The sequence below is a fragment of the Artemia franciscana genome, chromosome 17 (genome assembly GCF_032884065.1).
Source record: "Artemia franciscana chromosome 17, ASM3288406v1, whole genome shotgun sequence".
In the NCBI taxonomy this organism is placed as follows: Eukaryota; Metazoa; Arthropoda; class Branchiopoda; order Anostraca; family Artemiidae; genus Artemia; species Artemia franciscana.
This window is the reverse complement of record NC_088879.1, coordinates 11,692,368-11,710,206: the sequence shown is the minus strand read 5'-3', so window position 1 is coordinate 11,710,206 and position 17,839 is coordinate 11,692,368. Positions and strand designations below refer to the sequence as shown.

Here is a 17,839-nt window from a genome sequence, read left to right as displayed (position 1 = left end):
GAACGGGTGATCAGATCTGAATGAAATTTGACATTTAGAAGACCTTGTAACTCGGACCTCTGATTTTAAGTCCCGACCGGATCCGGCGACATTTGGGGGAGTTGGAGGGAGAAACCGGAAATCTTGGAAAAAAGCTTAGAGCGGAGAGGTCGGGATGAAACTTGGTGGGAAGAATAAGCACAAATCCTACATACGTGATTCACATAATCGGACTGGAGCCGCTCTCTTCGGGGGAGGGGTGTTAATTCGGAAAAATTTGAAAAACTGAGGTATTTTAAACTTACGAACGGGTGACCGGATTTTAACGAAATTTAATATTTAGAAGGAACCCATGTCTCAGAGCTCTTATTTTAAATCCCGATCAGATCTGGTGACGTTGGAGGGGAAACCGGGAATTTTGGAAAACGCTTAGAGTGGAGAGATCGGGATGAAACTTGGTGGGAAAAATAAGCACATGTTGTAGATAAGCGATTGACGTAACCGGACTGGGTTTGCAGTCTTTGGGGGAGTTGGGGGTGGTTCCTGTGCTTTGGTGAGTTCAGTGCTCCTGGGCGTGCTAGAACAATGAAAATTGGTAGGCGTATCAGGGACCAGGCCAGATTAAATTAGAAATAGTCGCTTCCCCAGTTCGACCAGGTTTGCTGCTTCACGATCGGACTATCTGTCTTGGCTTTTTTTACAATTAGCCATGGCTTGATGCCCACAACTATTCCATTTTAATTCAAAAATCCTTTAGACGAAACCTTTAGATTGCTTGCGATTGTCAGCTTTAGTTTCATCAGTGCGGAGAGAATTGATTTCTTTGGCGAGTTCGGTGCTTCCGGGCGTGCTAGGAAAGTGAAAATTGGTAGGCGTGTCAGGGACCTGCACAACTTGACTTGATAACAGTCGTTTTCCCTGATTCGACCACCTTGGGGGCTGAAGGGAGAGGAAAAATTAGGTATTTTTATCTTGCGAATTGGTGGTCGGTTCTTAATGAATTTTGATATTTAAAAGGACCTCGTGTCTCAGAGCTCTTATTTTAAATCCCGACTGGCATTAAGCCTATGATTTTCCTTTTAAATCAAACTATTGATTCTTAGAATTTTCCTAGAGCCCATGCCATTTGAGCTCTTGACTCTAGTTTTTAATTAAGGCTGTGACTTTGGAAAACATTTGCCTTATGCGCAAAAGCATGTCTATGCCCTGAAGGATAGGAGGAAAAATATAAAGATGTCGGTCAAATTATGTGTGGATGCAGACAGATTGTATCACGTCAGTTCTCATCAATGTTGAAGTGCGTGAAGTAGCGTGTTAGGTGGGATTGAGGATGAAATCAGGAAGAGGGTGCAGGACGAGTTCTCTCGAATCGAGAGTGCATCTCTTTCTCAGTTTAAAGATCGTTTTTGGACACTTACGTAAGCTTTAGATTGGAGTTTAACTTTAACAATGTAGATTGAATTAAGTAGCCTGAGAGGTGGGATTGAGGATGAAATAAGGAAAAGGGTGCAGGACGAGGTCTCTCGAATCGAGAATGTATCTCCTTCTCAGTTTAAAGATCATGTTTTGGACGCTTACGAAAACTTTAGATTGCCTGATTTGTCAGCTTTAGTTTCATCAATTTAGAGTGAATTAAGCAGCCTTCAAGGTGAATTGAGGATGAAATCAGGAAAAGGGTGCAGGACGAGTTCTCTCGAATCGATATGGTATCTCTTTCTCAGTTTAAAGATCATTTTTTGGACACTTACGTAAGCTTTAGATTGCAGCTTAACTTTATCAATGTTGAGTGAATTAAGTAGCCTGAGAGGTGGGATTGAGGATGAAATCAGGAACAGGCTGCTGGTCGAGTTCTCTAGAATCAAGAGTGTATATCCTTCTCAGTTAAAAGATCATGGTTTGGACGATTGTGAAAGCTTTAGATTGCCTGCAATTTTGAGCTTTAGTTTCATCAATACGGAGTGAATTAAGTAGCCTGCAAGCTGGCATTGAGTATCAAATCAGGAACACGGTGCAGGATGAGTTTTTTACTTCAGATCTCCTTCAGAGTTTTTCTGTATCTCTTTCAGAGTTTAAAGATCATGTTTTGGACGCTTACGAAAGCTTTAGATTGCCTGATCTGTCAGCTTCAGTTTTATCAATATATGGAATGAAATAAGCAGCCTGCAAGGTGGGATTGAGGATGAAATCAGGAACAGGGTGCAGGACGAGTTCTCTGGAATCGAGAGTGTATATCCCTCTCAATTAAAAGATCATGGTTGCGGCACTCATGGACGCTTACGAAAGCTTTAGATTGCCTGCTTTTGTCAGCTTTAGTTTCATCAATGCAGAGGGAATTAAGTAGCCTGCAAGCTGGGATTGAGTATCAAAATAAATCAGGAACAGGGTGCAGGACGAGTTCTCTAGAATCGAGAGTGTATCTCCTTTTCAGTTTAAAGATCATTTTTTAGATACTTACGTAGGCTTTAGATTGTCTTATCTGTCAACTTTAGTTTCATGAATGCGGAGTGAATTAAGTAGCCTGTAAGGTGGGATTGAGGATGAAATAAGGAAGAGGGTGCAGGACGAGTTCTCTGAAAAATGTGGTTCAATCTCACTTTTAGGGCTATAATGAGAGAATGGTTGGGATCGCTTGGACACGTTATTCGGATGAAGGATGACAGATTGCTAAAGATTGTCCTTTATTACTGCGGTCCGCGGTTAGACTGGAGGCTGTTATAAAGAAACATTTAAGAGAAATAGGAATTTCCTGGGAGGGTATAAAGAAGCAGGCTTTGAGTATATTAGAATGGAGGAACAGCGTGCGTTGCTGTGTTGGCTTCGGGAGGCTTGGTGCTGCGGTGGAATGTTATTAGTAGTAGTAGTAGTGTGAAAGAGCTGGAAAAATCTCAAAAAATGACTGTAGATTGAACTTAAAAACTATACTATTGAAATCAACGTTGTTAAAACCCCTGCTCGGAGGTTTCCAGAACCCTCTATTAATTCCTTTTTTAACTTATGTATGATTGGTGTCTCCTTCTCTTTTCGTCTTCTGGTTCTAACAGGGCAGTCAAACATAATTCAGAGCTGTTAAAGAACTCATTATTTTTCTTTTTTTCACTAAGTTTAATTCCAAAATTGACTTCGAAATTTGGCCGTCTGGGCTTGTGATGACCATGAAAAAACAAAAGAAATCTCATATTTTGATTTTGTCTTTCTGTTTTTTTCGTAAATTATATACATTTTCGCTAAGCACTAAACATCTAAGAAATATAGAGACATCTAAACCGAATTCCTTAATCATTCATATTACATAGAAAATTGCTGAATTTGAATAAATTTGAGCAAAAGCAAAAAGTAGCTGGGCAGATTTGCTGAGCTTCACGAACTTGCTATACTTGTAAAGTTTTTGGATTACTACTTTTAGATACTTCATCAAATATCATGTATATGCCTAGTTGATTCTATGTAGGTATACTATAAGTCAGACACCCCCTTAAGCATAGGCTAATTTTATGTTTGCTTAGGGTTTACAGCCTAGTTAATTAAGCTTCTACAGGCTAGTAAGGCAGTGAAACTCTAGTTTAGTGACTTTTAGCTATCTTGGAAAGGGGTTAGGTTAGGAAAATGAAACTTTCAGGGATGAGTCTACAGGCTAAATTATGTCCCAGGAAGGTATTTTGAAATACCTACCTCCACTCCCTCTCCCTCCAGAGGGTCCTGACCTTCGATGATCTTTAGAAATATGTGTGTTATAAAAGTGAAACCTTTCAAATAGGTCTTCTGCTTGAATGAAGTGCAAAAAAAATTGTTTTCAGCTTCACAACTTTGCTCAATCCCAATTTATAAGGTTTTAAAGATATGCAAATACATTTAGGCCTACTAAATTTTGAAAAAAAACATTGATATGGCTCAAAATTCTACTCAAATAACAGGAATTGCATTTTCAGAACTAAAGGCAGAGAAAAAGCAACTAGTAACTGAAAATTAAGGTAAAATGTTGTTTTGTCAAAATTTCAATAGGTATAGACCTGTCATGTGTGCAAATTTCAAAATAGATTTTACCCCTGAAACAATTATTGGTAAAATTGGTGCAAACAGTATTACTGGCTTTCATATAAAGTGAATATACCACTCAATGCCTTTTTTAATGCTGTTTACAAATATAATAATTGCTTCTACTGCAAATTTAGTGGTATATTCACTTTATATGAAAGCCAGTAATACTGTTTGCACCAATTTTACCCAATTATTGAACTATAAAAGAGCATAAGAAAAAAGCATCAAGTGATCTATTCACTTTCACCCTAGCTAAATTGTGCTGTAAACTGCAAATTTTTCTGAAAAGTTGGTATAACTGTCAGTTTCTATAACAATAAGAGTTATCTACACATTAATAAAAATCCTTTCCAGGGCAAATTCTATTTTGAATTCTTAAAGAGGCCCTAAAACCCATCTTATTACTGTGTTTTCAGCTGTGAATGTATGACTAAAGTAAAGTTAAAAAATTAGTTAAAAACTCACAATTCAATTTTCTAATCTGATACTTCAAGGCAATGTATTTCAAAAGAGTAAAGGTTAAGAATAATTACTCTCCAGAAGGACACATGCTAGAACAAAAAAAGAGACATTTTTAGATTGAAAATTCTATGCTCATGTTAATGGAATTGCTTACATTTATGACAATTCATCCATTGCCTTGGAAATATTAAGTTTAGACTGAGTGATTGTACAGAATATTGAAAAAAAAACTATGTTAAGTCAGTCAAAAATGTGAATAGTAGCAGAAGGAAACATGATAATCTGATTAATGAAAATATGCTGCATATTATAAGCCATGATTTTCACTGTTTTCAATGTCAGTTTTTATCTAGCCTAGGGCTATGTGAGATCATTAGAGGGTGGGAGCTTGGGGTGAATTGTCAAAACTCAGACAAAGCCATAAAAACAAGCATACAATTAGCAATCTAAAAATTTCTCTCATGTATTTTTTAATATGTGTCCTTCTGTAGGGCCACTATTCTTAACATTTACCTCCAAAGGCATTGATTCATTCCTAATGCATACAAACTAATTCAATAACTGTTTGAAATTACAGAAATTATTCTTAAATCCTAAATTTTTTCTGGCATGTGTAATTCTGGAATCTTTTTTGTCTAGTAAACTTTACTGCAACATAACAGTAGTTAGAAAACAGAACAAACAGAAAACAGAATAGAAAACAGAACAAAAAGCAACCAATATCCTTTCTTTTACAAAAATTATGGAAAAGAAGCTAAATTGCACAACAATTTAGTTGAGAAAATTATAGAATTAAAGAAAACTAGACCTACGTTGCCTGGGCAACATGAAGTGTTGCGGCAACCTTTGTCCGGCTTTGCCGATTAAAGTGTTGCGAGAGCAACACTTTGGTTTTGTTTCTTTGCTATCGGTTAAATGCTGAAGTTGTCAGCCTATCGAAGCTTTTAAAACAGTATGTTCAAAGAAGAACACAATCAGTAATCACATGATCACACCCCAGCATTGAAAAAACAACAACAAAAGAATATTGAAAGAAAGGACTAAATTGACTTTGCAGCCAGTTGAACATTATCTTTTTCAATCGTAGACATTGTAACGGATGAAAACTAGGAACAATATCTTGTATAATCTAGTTGGTATTAATTATAAAACTATCTGGAGCTTTTCAGGATCAAAATACCATAGATGACATTCTATTAATTATTACGAAACTACCTCATTGTTTTGTATTATCGTTTGTTTGTACCCATTGCATAACATCTTAATTCTAGGTTATAGTGATTGATAGACCATCGATATGAACTTTCTTACCGACAGATTTACAGGGATCAAATACAATGTGCACCAATTTGGACAAATTTCTAGCCTAAAGTGAACCGATTTTTACTTACAAGTCCCTCTCCCAAGATAGACATCAAGTTCAACTGGAAACAAATAATGGGTACACCAACAAGCAAAAGTTGCAAACTCCTCATCTCTGAAAATGATTGTAACCTAACAGCCGATTATTACTTACTAGGCCCCTAAATGTCACTTTGCAGCTGGTTGAACTTTATCCTTTTCAATCGTAGACATTGTGACGGATGGAAACTTGGAACATTATCTTATGTAATCTAGTTGGTATTATAAAGCTATCTGTAACTTTTCAGGATCAAAATACCATCAGGGACCCATAAATTTCCTGTAATGACTCGCCATCCAGGATTGCTTATTATTGGATGGCGAGTCATTACAGGATATTTATGGGTCCCTGATTCCATAGATGTTTACCAATTTGCACAAATTTGTAGCCCCTCGTGAGCCTCCTCTAGCAACCGATTCTTACTTACAAGTCCCTCTCCCGGGATATACATCCAAGTTCACCGGAAACAAATAATGGGTACACCAACTAGTAAAAGTTCCAAACCCCTGGTTGCTGAAGTCATTGTAGCCTAACAGCCGATTATTACTTACAACTCCCCTACATGTCTTACAATCGGGAACCAAGTTGTTCTTACCATCAATTAAACCAGAAACAGATAATAGGTACACCAATCAGCAAAAGTTGCAAACCCCTCATTGCCAAAGATGATTATAAGCTAATAATCGACTGTTGCTTGGAAGTCCCCTACATATCTCACAATTGGTATCGGCCTATTTTTGGTTCAAGTGTGTACCTTACCACTGAAGTTGTCAACCCCTTGAAACTTTCAAACTGGTGTATGTCATGAAGGAATTTTTGTAACAAAAAATGGAGGACATATACTTTGATCAGCTCATCAAGGTCTATCGATTGTCATTGAAAAAAAAATTCTATCTGTCTTAGTTCAAAAGTTGACTTTTTTGCCGGAGGCCAACTTTCTAACACCACCACTTAGAAAGGAGCAAAGGATAAGCTCTAATTTCTTTAGCAATGAGAGAACTTTTAAAGTTTAAGAGGTATATCTGATACCATTTCTCTATTGCAATCCCAAGTAGAAAAAAAAGAATGGTAAAGTCAGCTGAAATCACGAACAGAAATGGCTAGAAACAATAGATGGCAGCACTTTCGGACCCGTGGGAAAATCGCACTTTTTTGTTTCTGTAAATTTTTCTATTTATCACTCAAAGAAGATATATTGGCTGTGGGGCCGGGGAACTACCGCATATATTTAACACTTATAGATTTTAGTCCATCTTCAATTTGAAACTGGTGCCTGCCTGCTTGCCTGCTAGAACGGAGCTTTCCACTCGAAAGCAGAAACATGGTTTGATGAAACGAAAGCTTGGCTGCACAACTTCAGATACTCCTCTCTGACATAGGCTATATAACTCCACTTCACTTCGCACACCATAGGCTCTGGCTCGAGGACAAGCAAAAACCATCCTTTTTGGCCCCAGGCAAGAGTTCTATGGAGCTTTCCAAAATGTAATGTCATATTCATCAATCCGGCCTGAGGTCCATACTTTCCGTAAAAACCGCACAGGTTAGACCCTTACCAGTTTCCAGGAATAAGCTGAGATCGGCAGCATAGGAAAAAAACAAAACAAAAAAAACCGGGACAAAACCAAAGTGTTGCTCTTGCAACACAAATATATAAACTAAATAAAAAGGGAAACTCACTGTTATTGATACAGTGACAATTCCTCAGAGACCAAAGCCAACTTAAGGTCCTCATTAGTATTTTATTCATTATCTTCATGGGAAGATTTAGCTTCTGTGGCTTGACCCAGGGGATATAACTTTGTACCCTAGATCAGAAAATGGTGAACATACTTCCCAGGCTTTTAGATTTCAAGGAAGAGAAATCTTACAATGTACTGCTTCAGGTACATACTCCTCATCCCTAATTTGTTGTAGATTTTTTTTCAAATCATGGCATTACCTCTCAACATACTGACCACAGATGTTTGAATCTTCAACAAAGCTATCACAATGATTAGTTTGGTGGTCAGTATAGCTGAATTCTTACAGACTAGAGTAGGCTACCCAGCATTCACTCATTATTGAAACTAGCTTTGTATATCTTTGTATGAGAGGGATCAGAGATGATCTGTCTATTTCTCATAGTATCAGTACCTTCCAGGAGACAGTATAATTCTTAGTTTGCTGACCCTTTCAATCCCTTCAAATACCTAATTTTGGTTCAGTGACTTTCCCCAGTTATATTTCCAACAAACCTATATGCTTTGATCTATTCAACAATCCCATGATCTCCTATGAGTTCTTGGTGTCCACACCAATGCTACTTGCTCTGGGATGAATCTTTAGTTCTTGCATGACAAAACAATGCCTTCACAGCTTACTCAAAAAATAATAGATAAACAGCCTTAATTAATTGGCTGGTATGTCAATGCATTGGATGGAATTTTTCTTTCTGCTCATGACAGGGAAGTTGTATTTTTTTTCTCAGTTTCTGCCTTGTGGTCCAAACAGAATTGTTACAAGCCATATGTTATTTTGTTAACTGTAAAGTACACATAGAGTATGGCAATGAGGAAACTACTGCTGAAGACAACATACCATTAGCCTTGATAATACAAGAAAAGGAAAATAACTGAATAAACCAATGAAAAAAAGTATTAAATACAAGTTATTCATATTTTGAAATTATTTTATAGAAAAACAAAATTTCCTTTGTAAATCCCTTATTGAACCTTTAAAGGGACCCTTAAAGTAGCACCTTATTTCCTATTTTTTATTGAATACATTGTCTCATTGATCTTTAAAAGCCAAAATATTTTAAATACCTACCATTTGAGTGTAAGATTTTATTTTCAGATGAAGTGTATATTCTACAAATTTAATGCACAAATTGGAAAAAAAATATCTGTAAATAAAACTGTAAAAGTAATAAATTTCAAGTGATATAAACTAAAAGAAAAAAGAAACATAATTGAAAAAGGTAGCCTCAAATATAAACTGAATGAATAAATGAACATCAATTATTGTGGACCAAAAGAAAAAAAAAATACCTGAAAAAATTCAGGTTTGTTCTTTTTCAATAAAAATTTGAAGCTGCCTCAAGATAAATGCAGGTACAACTTCCACAAACAGTCATGTTTGATTTAATGGATTTGAAATACCAAACCAATATAATGGATTTGATAAGGAATGCTGATATTTTTCTACATCTTCATCTGTTTGCTTCCAATCATTTTGTAGAAGAAAGCAATCTAATTGTTCACTTACTTTTTCTGGTTGCTTTGTTAGGTCACAGCAAAGTTTATTATGCTATAAATATGCCCTTTTCTACAGATGTCAGGAAAAATTTTGACAGTTTAAAATAATATTTATAAATCCAAATTCTTATGGAATTAGATTGTTATAAATTTGTGGCCTTATAATATAGTTTTACAAATTAATTTATAAACAACTATGTCTGTTTTTAACCACTTTGAAATGTCATTTCTAGTGAATGTCTCTATCACTATTTGTGTGTGTGTGGTGACAAAAGTGGTTTGCTTTTTGGGCCCTCTTTCAGGGCTCAAAATGGAATTTCCCCTGGAAGCAATAATTTTATTTGAAAAGGCCATAACAGCATTAAATGATATAATTACTTTCTTCCTAGCTAAATTATATGAAAAAAGAGATACCCCTTATCTAGCCTGAGCTATGATCTTATTTTTGAAATTTTAATATAACTGAAAATGTTGGTTTTGAATATTTTAAAAAATATTTCAGTCTCATTTTGTCATGTGGCAGAAGTAACTAAAATCCTAAAACACAACCTCTGTCCCTTTTTAACTCACTTTCAATTCACAAAGGTTATCCTATTTACCTTAAATTGCAACTTGGAGCAATCTATGGAAATTCCCAGTGGAGCTCCAGATTGGTGATTTATAAGTTGTTTACAGTGTTGGTTGATAGTCATGTGCTTTTTGATGTCAGTAGCTTTCCAGTCGAGTTTCCACTCTCTAGAGGACCACTCAGCATCCAGCCTTCATTTGAAAACATCAATAGAGTTAGCAGTAACTGTGTTTTCATTTTCTAATCAGTGACAATCCTTCAGGAAAAGAATTTTAAGTGGCCCTAGCTGTGGTATACTGCATTGTAAGCTTCAGCTAATGACCTCTGGCCTTTAATCAGGGCTAACAAGAGGAATTAAGGCTGAGATTTCCTGTTGCTTAAGGTTTCTACTCTGGAAAAACACTTAGCCCTAGCAAGTTTTCACAGTATACAGCCAAGATGATCCCAAGGAATACCATCCAGGGATAATAAACAATTTACTGATTAGGTGTTCAATTTTTTCCAGAAAGAGTGGTTTTAGCATGCCATGTATTTTAGGATTTTTTTTAGCACTCGTAGATTTGCAGTTGAAATTTAATTGACAAATTGAACTGTGGATTGGCTATTTTTTAGGTCTAGCTTATGTTTATTTAGGTCTACCCCAAAGTAAATTTCATGAGATTTGCAGTTCAGGTCAAAGTTTGGTGGTCTAGTTTCTGAGACTGGAAAAAAAGCTACCAATTCTAGATTCAAACTGTAAGTCTACCTTTACCTTTTTTTAAACACTGCTGTTTCATTTTAATTATTGAAAAGTTTATTCCATAAAGGTGCACAAAAATTAGCTGTTTTGAGCACTGGGAAGTTTTCACCATGTGATATCAGCAAAAGACTGTTATTTTTCAACCATATATTATTCTATGCCCATGAAGTAGTTGTAACATTTCTTAAACAATTGCTTTCACAACATTTTTTTTTACAAATAAAAATCAAATGTGACTAATTTTGATAATAAAAATAAAAAAAAAGAAGAAGAAAAATGATCTGGCAAAAATAAACATAATGTTTAGATTAACAGTTCTTCAGCTAAATAATCACACAGTGAGCTATGATCCTCAACTCTTCTATGATGATTAAGAAAGAAAATATGCATCCAAACTTGAAAGAAATCAAGTTTGGATGCAATTTTTAGATTTAGATACCTCAATATTACTATTTTTCATTACATTTTCTGGCTTTTGCTAGGAAATACATTAAAGAAAGAAAAAAACAAATAATTTTTTTCATTAGTTTATTGGTTTTTGGTTATTTAGGATTGTCAGTTGTGGGCAGCGGGATTTGAAATTTTGAAATAAAATTCCTTTTTTTTTGCATTTTACCACTCCCTCCCCCAAATAAAATAAAATACCCCCCTTCAGATTTGAAAAACCAATTTGTTTTTTGTAATGAAAAAATCCTATCAGCTCCCCCTCCCTCTTTGATTTCAAGTTGCCAAAATTCTGATCTCAGTAAGAAAAATGTATTTGATCCCCCTTGGGAACTATTGACAAATGATGACTGTGACTGCTGTTATGATGTTTATTCTCAATCAGTTGTTAATATTTTAGGATTATTAGATATTTGTCTCATAATTGTATAAATTATGGGATCATTTTTCAGTTGTAATCCAATTTTTGGCTCTTGGACTGTAAAATGGGTGAGATGCCAAATTTTAGTTCTACAAAGCCTAAGATTCATCCACCAATAGAAGCACCCTTATGTGCAGACTGTAGAAAAATGGATCTATCATTCTTTGACCCAGAATGTAATGGATGTAGAAGTCTTGTGTCATCATCAACTACATCTGTTTCTGAGGTTTTTGCCATTTTGAGGCAATGGACAAGACAAGTTCAATGTAAAATTGACCTATTTGTTCATGAGGTAAGATTTGATGCTCAATTTATGTAGTGGCAGTGGTTTTTCTTGTTTAAAATTTCAAAAATTTCCCATCTTCCATGACTAGTTTGTTAGTTGTTTCTATAGAGTGTTTGTTGTCAAAAAGTAAATTTCATCTTTTTCTTGAATCAGTATTGTTTTTTGTGGGCTAGGCTTTGTGAAGGTTCCTATATCTGGTATCAAGGAAAAAACGAAATTAATACTAAAAAAATAATATATAAAATATATTACGAAAATAATACTAAAAAAAACTTATACTATCAGAGTTCTGTAAATAAATAAATAAAAAAAAAAAAAAAAACTCAGCATGATCTCTTGGCAGTCTGAACCCTCACCCTCAAATGTGCCAAGCAGCAAATAGACTTTGGCTCACCTTTATGCAGCGTTTCCGAGCAACACACTATGTATAGCTTATGTTCAGAAATCACTGCTTAATCTTCAAAGAAATAAAGACCTGAAGTATAAGTAGAATGGTGAAGTAAAACTATATACACAGATATTATTGTAAAGTGAAAATTTTTTTGGAGAGGAATAGGTGGTAGCGTAATAGTATAATGGGGTTAAAACCTTTACTCATTTGAAATTGCAAACTTTTCCCATCTCTCATGGTTATTTTGTTAGTTGTTCCTTTGAAGTGCATGTTATCGTATAGCAAATTTTAGCTTTGTCTTAAATCATGTGAAGGTTACTGCAATTGGTATTAATAAGAATAAAATAAAGATAAATGAATAGCCTACAGCAAAAAAATTGGTGTTGGAGTTTGGTAAATGATAAAAGTGGCAAATTCTCTTGGCAGCCTGAGCCTTCATTGTCGAATGTACCAAGCAGCAAATAGAATTTGGCTGCACACCTATGTGCAACATTCCTGACAATACACTATGCATAGCTAATGATCAGAAATCACTGCTCAATCTTCAAAAAAATAAACACCTGAATTATAGTAGAATAGTGAAGGAAAGCCATGGATGCACACTGTTGATTCCTTAAAGTAAAGACTTCTGGGGGGGGGGGGGGAGCATGGATGGTATTATGATAGTGGTAATACCTTTTCTTGTCAGAAATTTCAAACTTTTTCCATCTTCCACAGCAGTTTAAGTAAATTCATTTTTGGGATGGGGCTTAGGTGCACACAGGTCCAAACTCCTGTAGAGAGGGATAAAGTGTTCTTTTTCTTTGTGTGAGAGAGAGGGGGGGGGGGCAGAGTTCGTGAACTGCCTGTTTTTACCTAATATTTTCAGATGCATCCTTCAGGTCTTTTTCAATTGGGAGGAGAAATACCCCCTATCGTTCTGCATACACAGGTATGAGAGGGTTAGTAATTAAGAAAAAATACAACTTTGTGTTTCATTCATTGTGTTAATTTAAGGTGTGGGGCATATGTTTTTGAACTTCTTATAGGCTACTTAGCTGTGCAATAATTTGGGGATTTTAAAGTCTGGTAAATTTGTATGTGAATATAAAGTAAGTTTCCATGTCCCACAATATTTTTTTCTTTGTTTACTGTCCAAAGAGGGGCCTCCATTGGCGGAGCAGTGGATATTCCCACCTATATTTCGGAAAATCTTTTTTTTGTGCGTTTTCTTAAAAAACTGGAGAAATTCTAAGATACTCCTACCCCTAAAGTTTAAAAAATTCCTTTTTGTATATCTTGATTTAAAAAAAAATCTTTCCTCCCTACATTTTCATGAATTGGGGCCACTATTGGTAAATGCTTTTAAAAACCAATTTAAAAAAGAAGGATAAGCATTTTCTGAGATTCTGAGATTAGTTTTCAAGAAATATAAATTTTGGTTTAAACAAAATTTTTAGTTTCAGATGTATTTAAGTTTCAGATCTTTTAATATTTTGGAAAGATCTTTAGTATCTATCAGGTCTTGGATAAAATTTGGTAGAATCAAAAGTTTTACCATGTGCCTTGCCTATATTTTGTATAATGCCATGCTATTTTTGATGCATAGGCTTAGCCTAGATCTCTTACCAACCTAGAACAACCTATCAATCTACAATTGAACAACCTAGACCATCAAACGTGACAAGACCAATCTGAGAAGCTAAAGTAAAAGGTATTGAAAAAATGTCTACAGTAATGATAAAGGAGAAGTAAGAACAAATATAAACAGTCAGAATACTTCCGTCAGCAACAATTACAACGAGTCACAAAAGTGAAGAACAAAGAAACATATGGCTCGAAGATAAGTGGCAGCAAGAATTAAAACTACTCGAAGACAGAAGTGAACAACAAAGAACAAAAGTGAAGAAAAAAGAAAATATGTGGCTAAAAGATGAGAAAAAGTGATTATTACAAGCAATCACGAGAAAGCGAGTATCAGTTTTTTTCAAAAATTGAGTGAAAAACTCCGTGCTCCCGGTACTATTTTACATATTGTATCGCTAAGAAATTGATGACTGACTGAAATTCCATACTATAAAAATTTCTGCCCATAAATCCCAAACCCTTATAATTTTTTATGTTACAATAATGAAAACAATTTGAACTCCTGCAGAGTTTGATAAAAATTATAGTTTCAGTTGGAGTCAGCATGTTTATTGAAACACTCAGGAATGTTTAAGCTTTCTCAATTTGCTCAACGACAGTAAGGTATATCCGGGTTACAGCAGTAGCTGGCAACCTAGTTAGAGACGATCACGTCCCATACTAAGAAATAAAATATCCCAAAACTTCTAAAAAAGAGCCATATCAAAACAAAAAGTACACTATTCGAAACGCCTTATCCGATACCCTTGTATATAAAGCTTACCGTCCCTTTGCTTGAACAACAAGGAAAATTAGCTGCAACCACGATATTCTGCATTGACGGTACGGTATCTATTTTTCTTTGCAGTTTATTTCTTCTGTTGTTTATTTCCGGTTGTTTATTTATTCCCGTTGTTTATTTTATTATTTCCTGTTGTTTATTTATTTTCCGTTGTTTGTTTATTCCGTTGTTTATTTCTTTGCAACTAACGGGCACTGGAACATCATAGGGAGCTGTTTAGTGGCTCATTTTAATGGAAATTGATGTTTCTAAAAAGCTTTTGTAGATAACGAAAAAAAAAAAATAGTTTTTATAATAGAATAAATAAAAAAAACTGCATTAATGTATAACACTAGCAAATCTTATTAACATCATTTTGCATATGAAGATCAAAATAGCATTTTTAGCTTTATAAACAGAATGTAGATATAGTTTTATGAAATGCAGTTATTTTTTCAGGGTATTCTCAAAAATCCGATTTGTCAATTAAAACTTGAATAATTCCCGAAAACTACAAGTAAAATAATTTTATTTCATCTCTCATTTCAAAGTTATAATTGTCTTCTTTAACCGAACTTTTTTTTAATTGACTCCTAAAGTGAGCATTTCTATAGCGTTGTTCTATATTTCCATAAAAAAAGAGCTTATTTTATTTTAGTTTTCAGGAACGAAGACTATACTGCCTTTCCATATCAAACAAACACAAAGTAGAAACAATAGGGAAATTTTTTTCCAAGACAGTGAAATTCAATTCAGTGGATATTTCGGCCCTATGTCCAAGGGCCATCTTCAGAACAACACCAGATACGTGATTTAAATAATTGGAACTGATCCACTCTCTTTGGGGGAGTTGGGGGGGGGGTGTTAGTTCGGAAAAATTAGAAAAATCGAGGTATTTTTATCTCAAGAACGGGTGAACAGATTTTCATGAAATTTGATATTTAGAAGGATATAATGTCTCAGAGCTCTTATTTTAAATCTCGACCAGATCTGGTGACATTGGGGGGAGTCGGAGGGGGAAGCCAGAAATCTTGGAAAACGCTTAGAGTTTTCGAGATCGGGATGAAACTTGGTGGTTAGAATAAGCAAATGCCGTAGATACCTGATTGACGTAACCGGATTGGATCCGCTCTCTTTGGGGGAGTTATGCGGTGTCCAGTGGTTTGGCGAGTTCGGTGCTTCTGGATGTGCTAGGACGATGAAAATTGGTAGGCGTGTCAGGGACCTGCACAAATTGACTTTATAAAGTTGTTTTCCCCGATTCGGCCATCTGGGGGGGGGGGGGGTGAAAGGAGAGAAAAATTAGAAAAAATGAGGTATTTTTAACTTACGAGTGGGTGATCGGATCTTAATGAATTTTGGTATTTAGAAGGACCTTATGTCTCAGAGCTCTTATTTTAAATCCCGACTGGCATTAAGCATCTGATTTTCCTTTTAAATCAATCTATTGATTCTTAGAAGTTCTTTGCTCTTATTTAAATTTAGCTGACTTTTTTGGGATGGATCAAACAGAATTTTGTCATTCAGCTTATAATTGTTTGCAATGAAGTGTATTTGGTACCTAATCGAAAACCTTGACCTTTCAGAACTTACAAAAGGAATTTGGTACATCCCAGACCTCTGACAATCCGAACGAGGAAGTAAAATTAGCAGAGATTTATCATAGAAATAATTTTTAGAATTTTGGGTTTGAGAATGCCATACGGAAGTATTTAATACTTATTAAATACTTTATTTAAGAAAAGGAGTAACGTTTTTGTTTCCGAAAGATTTTTAAGTTTTGAAGGTCGATGTAAAAAATTTCCAAGTATCCTTATTGCCCTATTTTGTAGTACCTGTAAGGGTTTTATATGCTTCCAAAATGTATTAAGATATACAACTGAGCAGCAGTTCAAATAAGAAGCAATTCGATAGTAGTAAATTATTTTTAATCTGGTAAATCAAAAAAATGTTCTTCACACGATACATCGACCCAATATTTTGAGCAAGTTTTAATCTTAAATACTCAATATGATTATGAAATGACAAAAGGAGATCAAGAAAAACTCCTAAATAACGATATGATTGGATAACGATACGATATGATATGATTGAAACAACGATAACGATATGATTGGACCCTACAGATTTTTTGATCACCAACCTGAAGCTCCTGACAAGAAATCTCTCGAGTGGCACGTTTTGAACAAACAAAAACCATAAATTTAGCTTTTGTAAAATTCGTTACTAGATTATTAGAAACAAACCATCGATTAACTGAGGTAACACTTATAGTCAAATTTTGATCAATGTCGATGAATCCCTAGCTTTAACTGTTATAGCTGTATCATCTGCAGATAGAATTGCATGGCTAATATTCTCTTGCAAACCTCGTGGAAGATTATTAATATAAATCAAAAATAAATGTGGACCTAATACTGAGCCTTGAGGGACACCAATATCAATCGGACTTTTTAAATTAGTCATTGTTCCACCGACATCTACTGTGATTTTGCGTCCGCACAGGTATGATTTAATAATTTGTAATTTCCTTTCCCTATTATGCCGAAATTTATCATTTTGTCAAGAAGAATTTCCTGATTTAAAGTGTCAAATGCTTGTTTTACATAATAGAAGACCGTAGCCGCATAGAAATCATCATCTAAAGAATCATTTGTTTCTAATAAAAGAGCTGCAACTGCGTTTTCTGTCAAAAAGTTTGTCCTAAATCCAAATTGATATTTGGCAAAGAAATTTATTTTATCCAAATAGCTAGAAATAATGCGAAACAAATTGCAATTGGACGATAATTACTTACATCAGATTTATCACCTTGTTTGTGCAACAAAATTACTTGGCCAATTTTCCATCTACTAGGAAATATACCTGAATTGATACTCAAATTGAAAATGTGGATAAGTGGTTCAAAAATAACTCCGGCAATGCTCTTTAACAAATTTGTTGATAGTTCATCATGTCCCATGGAATTATCGTTTTTTATATTTTTGATAATCTTTTGGAATTCTGCAAAACTAACTTGCCATTATTTGGAGACTTTTGGCTCTAACTCCAGGACGAACTGGTATATTACCAAAAAACATCGCCTGACTGGAGTTGAACATTTGAATTTCCATACCAAAACTTTTTTTTCTTGCAGTTTTTATCAAAAGAAGCAAACGTGAATGATCGGGATGGACTAACAGATATGACGATTTTGCATTATGTCTGTAAGGCAGGAGCACCAGGGGTTGGCGACCCAGAGCTAAGTGCTGAGGTATATTGGGATTACTAACGTTTTATGATATTGGCATTTCTTGTGTTTTTTACTTATATCTCTAGTACATGTTTGTATCTATTATTTATAAGTCTATTATTTTGTTTATCATTACCTAACATTATTAATTATGCTGGTATATCTAATATTGAGTAAGAACTTTGTACAAATTATGCCACCTTAGTATCAGGATACCTAACCTTAGACCTAAGATCGTCCTGTGCCTCCAGAGGC

General features: G+C 34.9%; 1 protein-coding gene across 2 annotated transcripts in view; it reads left to right on the top strand.

The window, feature by feature from the left end:
• Nucleotides 1-3,261: 3,261 nt before the first annotated feature.
• The window catches only part of LOC136037851 (CAP-Gly domain-containing linker protein 4-like), a 149,133-nt gene continuing 134,555 nt past the window's right edge, over nt 3,262-17,839 (top strand). The window contains exons 1-3 of one of the 2 annotated variants that reach the window (XM_065720696.1): nt 3,262-3,355; nt 11,321-11,581; nt 17,489-17,605. In XM_065720696.1, coding sequence (XP_065576768.1) covers nt 11,354-11,581; nt 17,489-17,605 — 345 coding nt within the window. In that variant the 5' untranslated portion in view covers nt 3,262-3,355; nt 11,321-11,353. Of the gene's footprint in view, nt 3,424-11,320; nt 11,582-17,488; nt 17,606-17,839 lie in introns of both variants that reach the window. The other variant, XM_065720697.1, reaches the window with a different exon arrangement.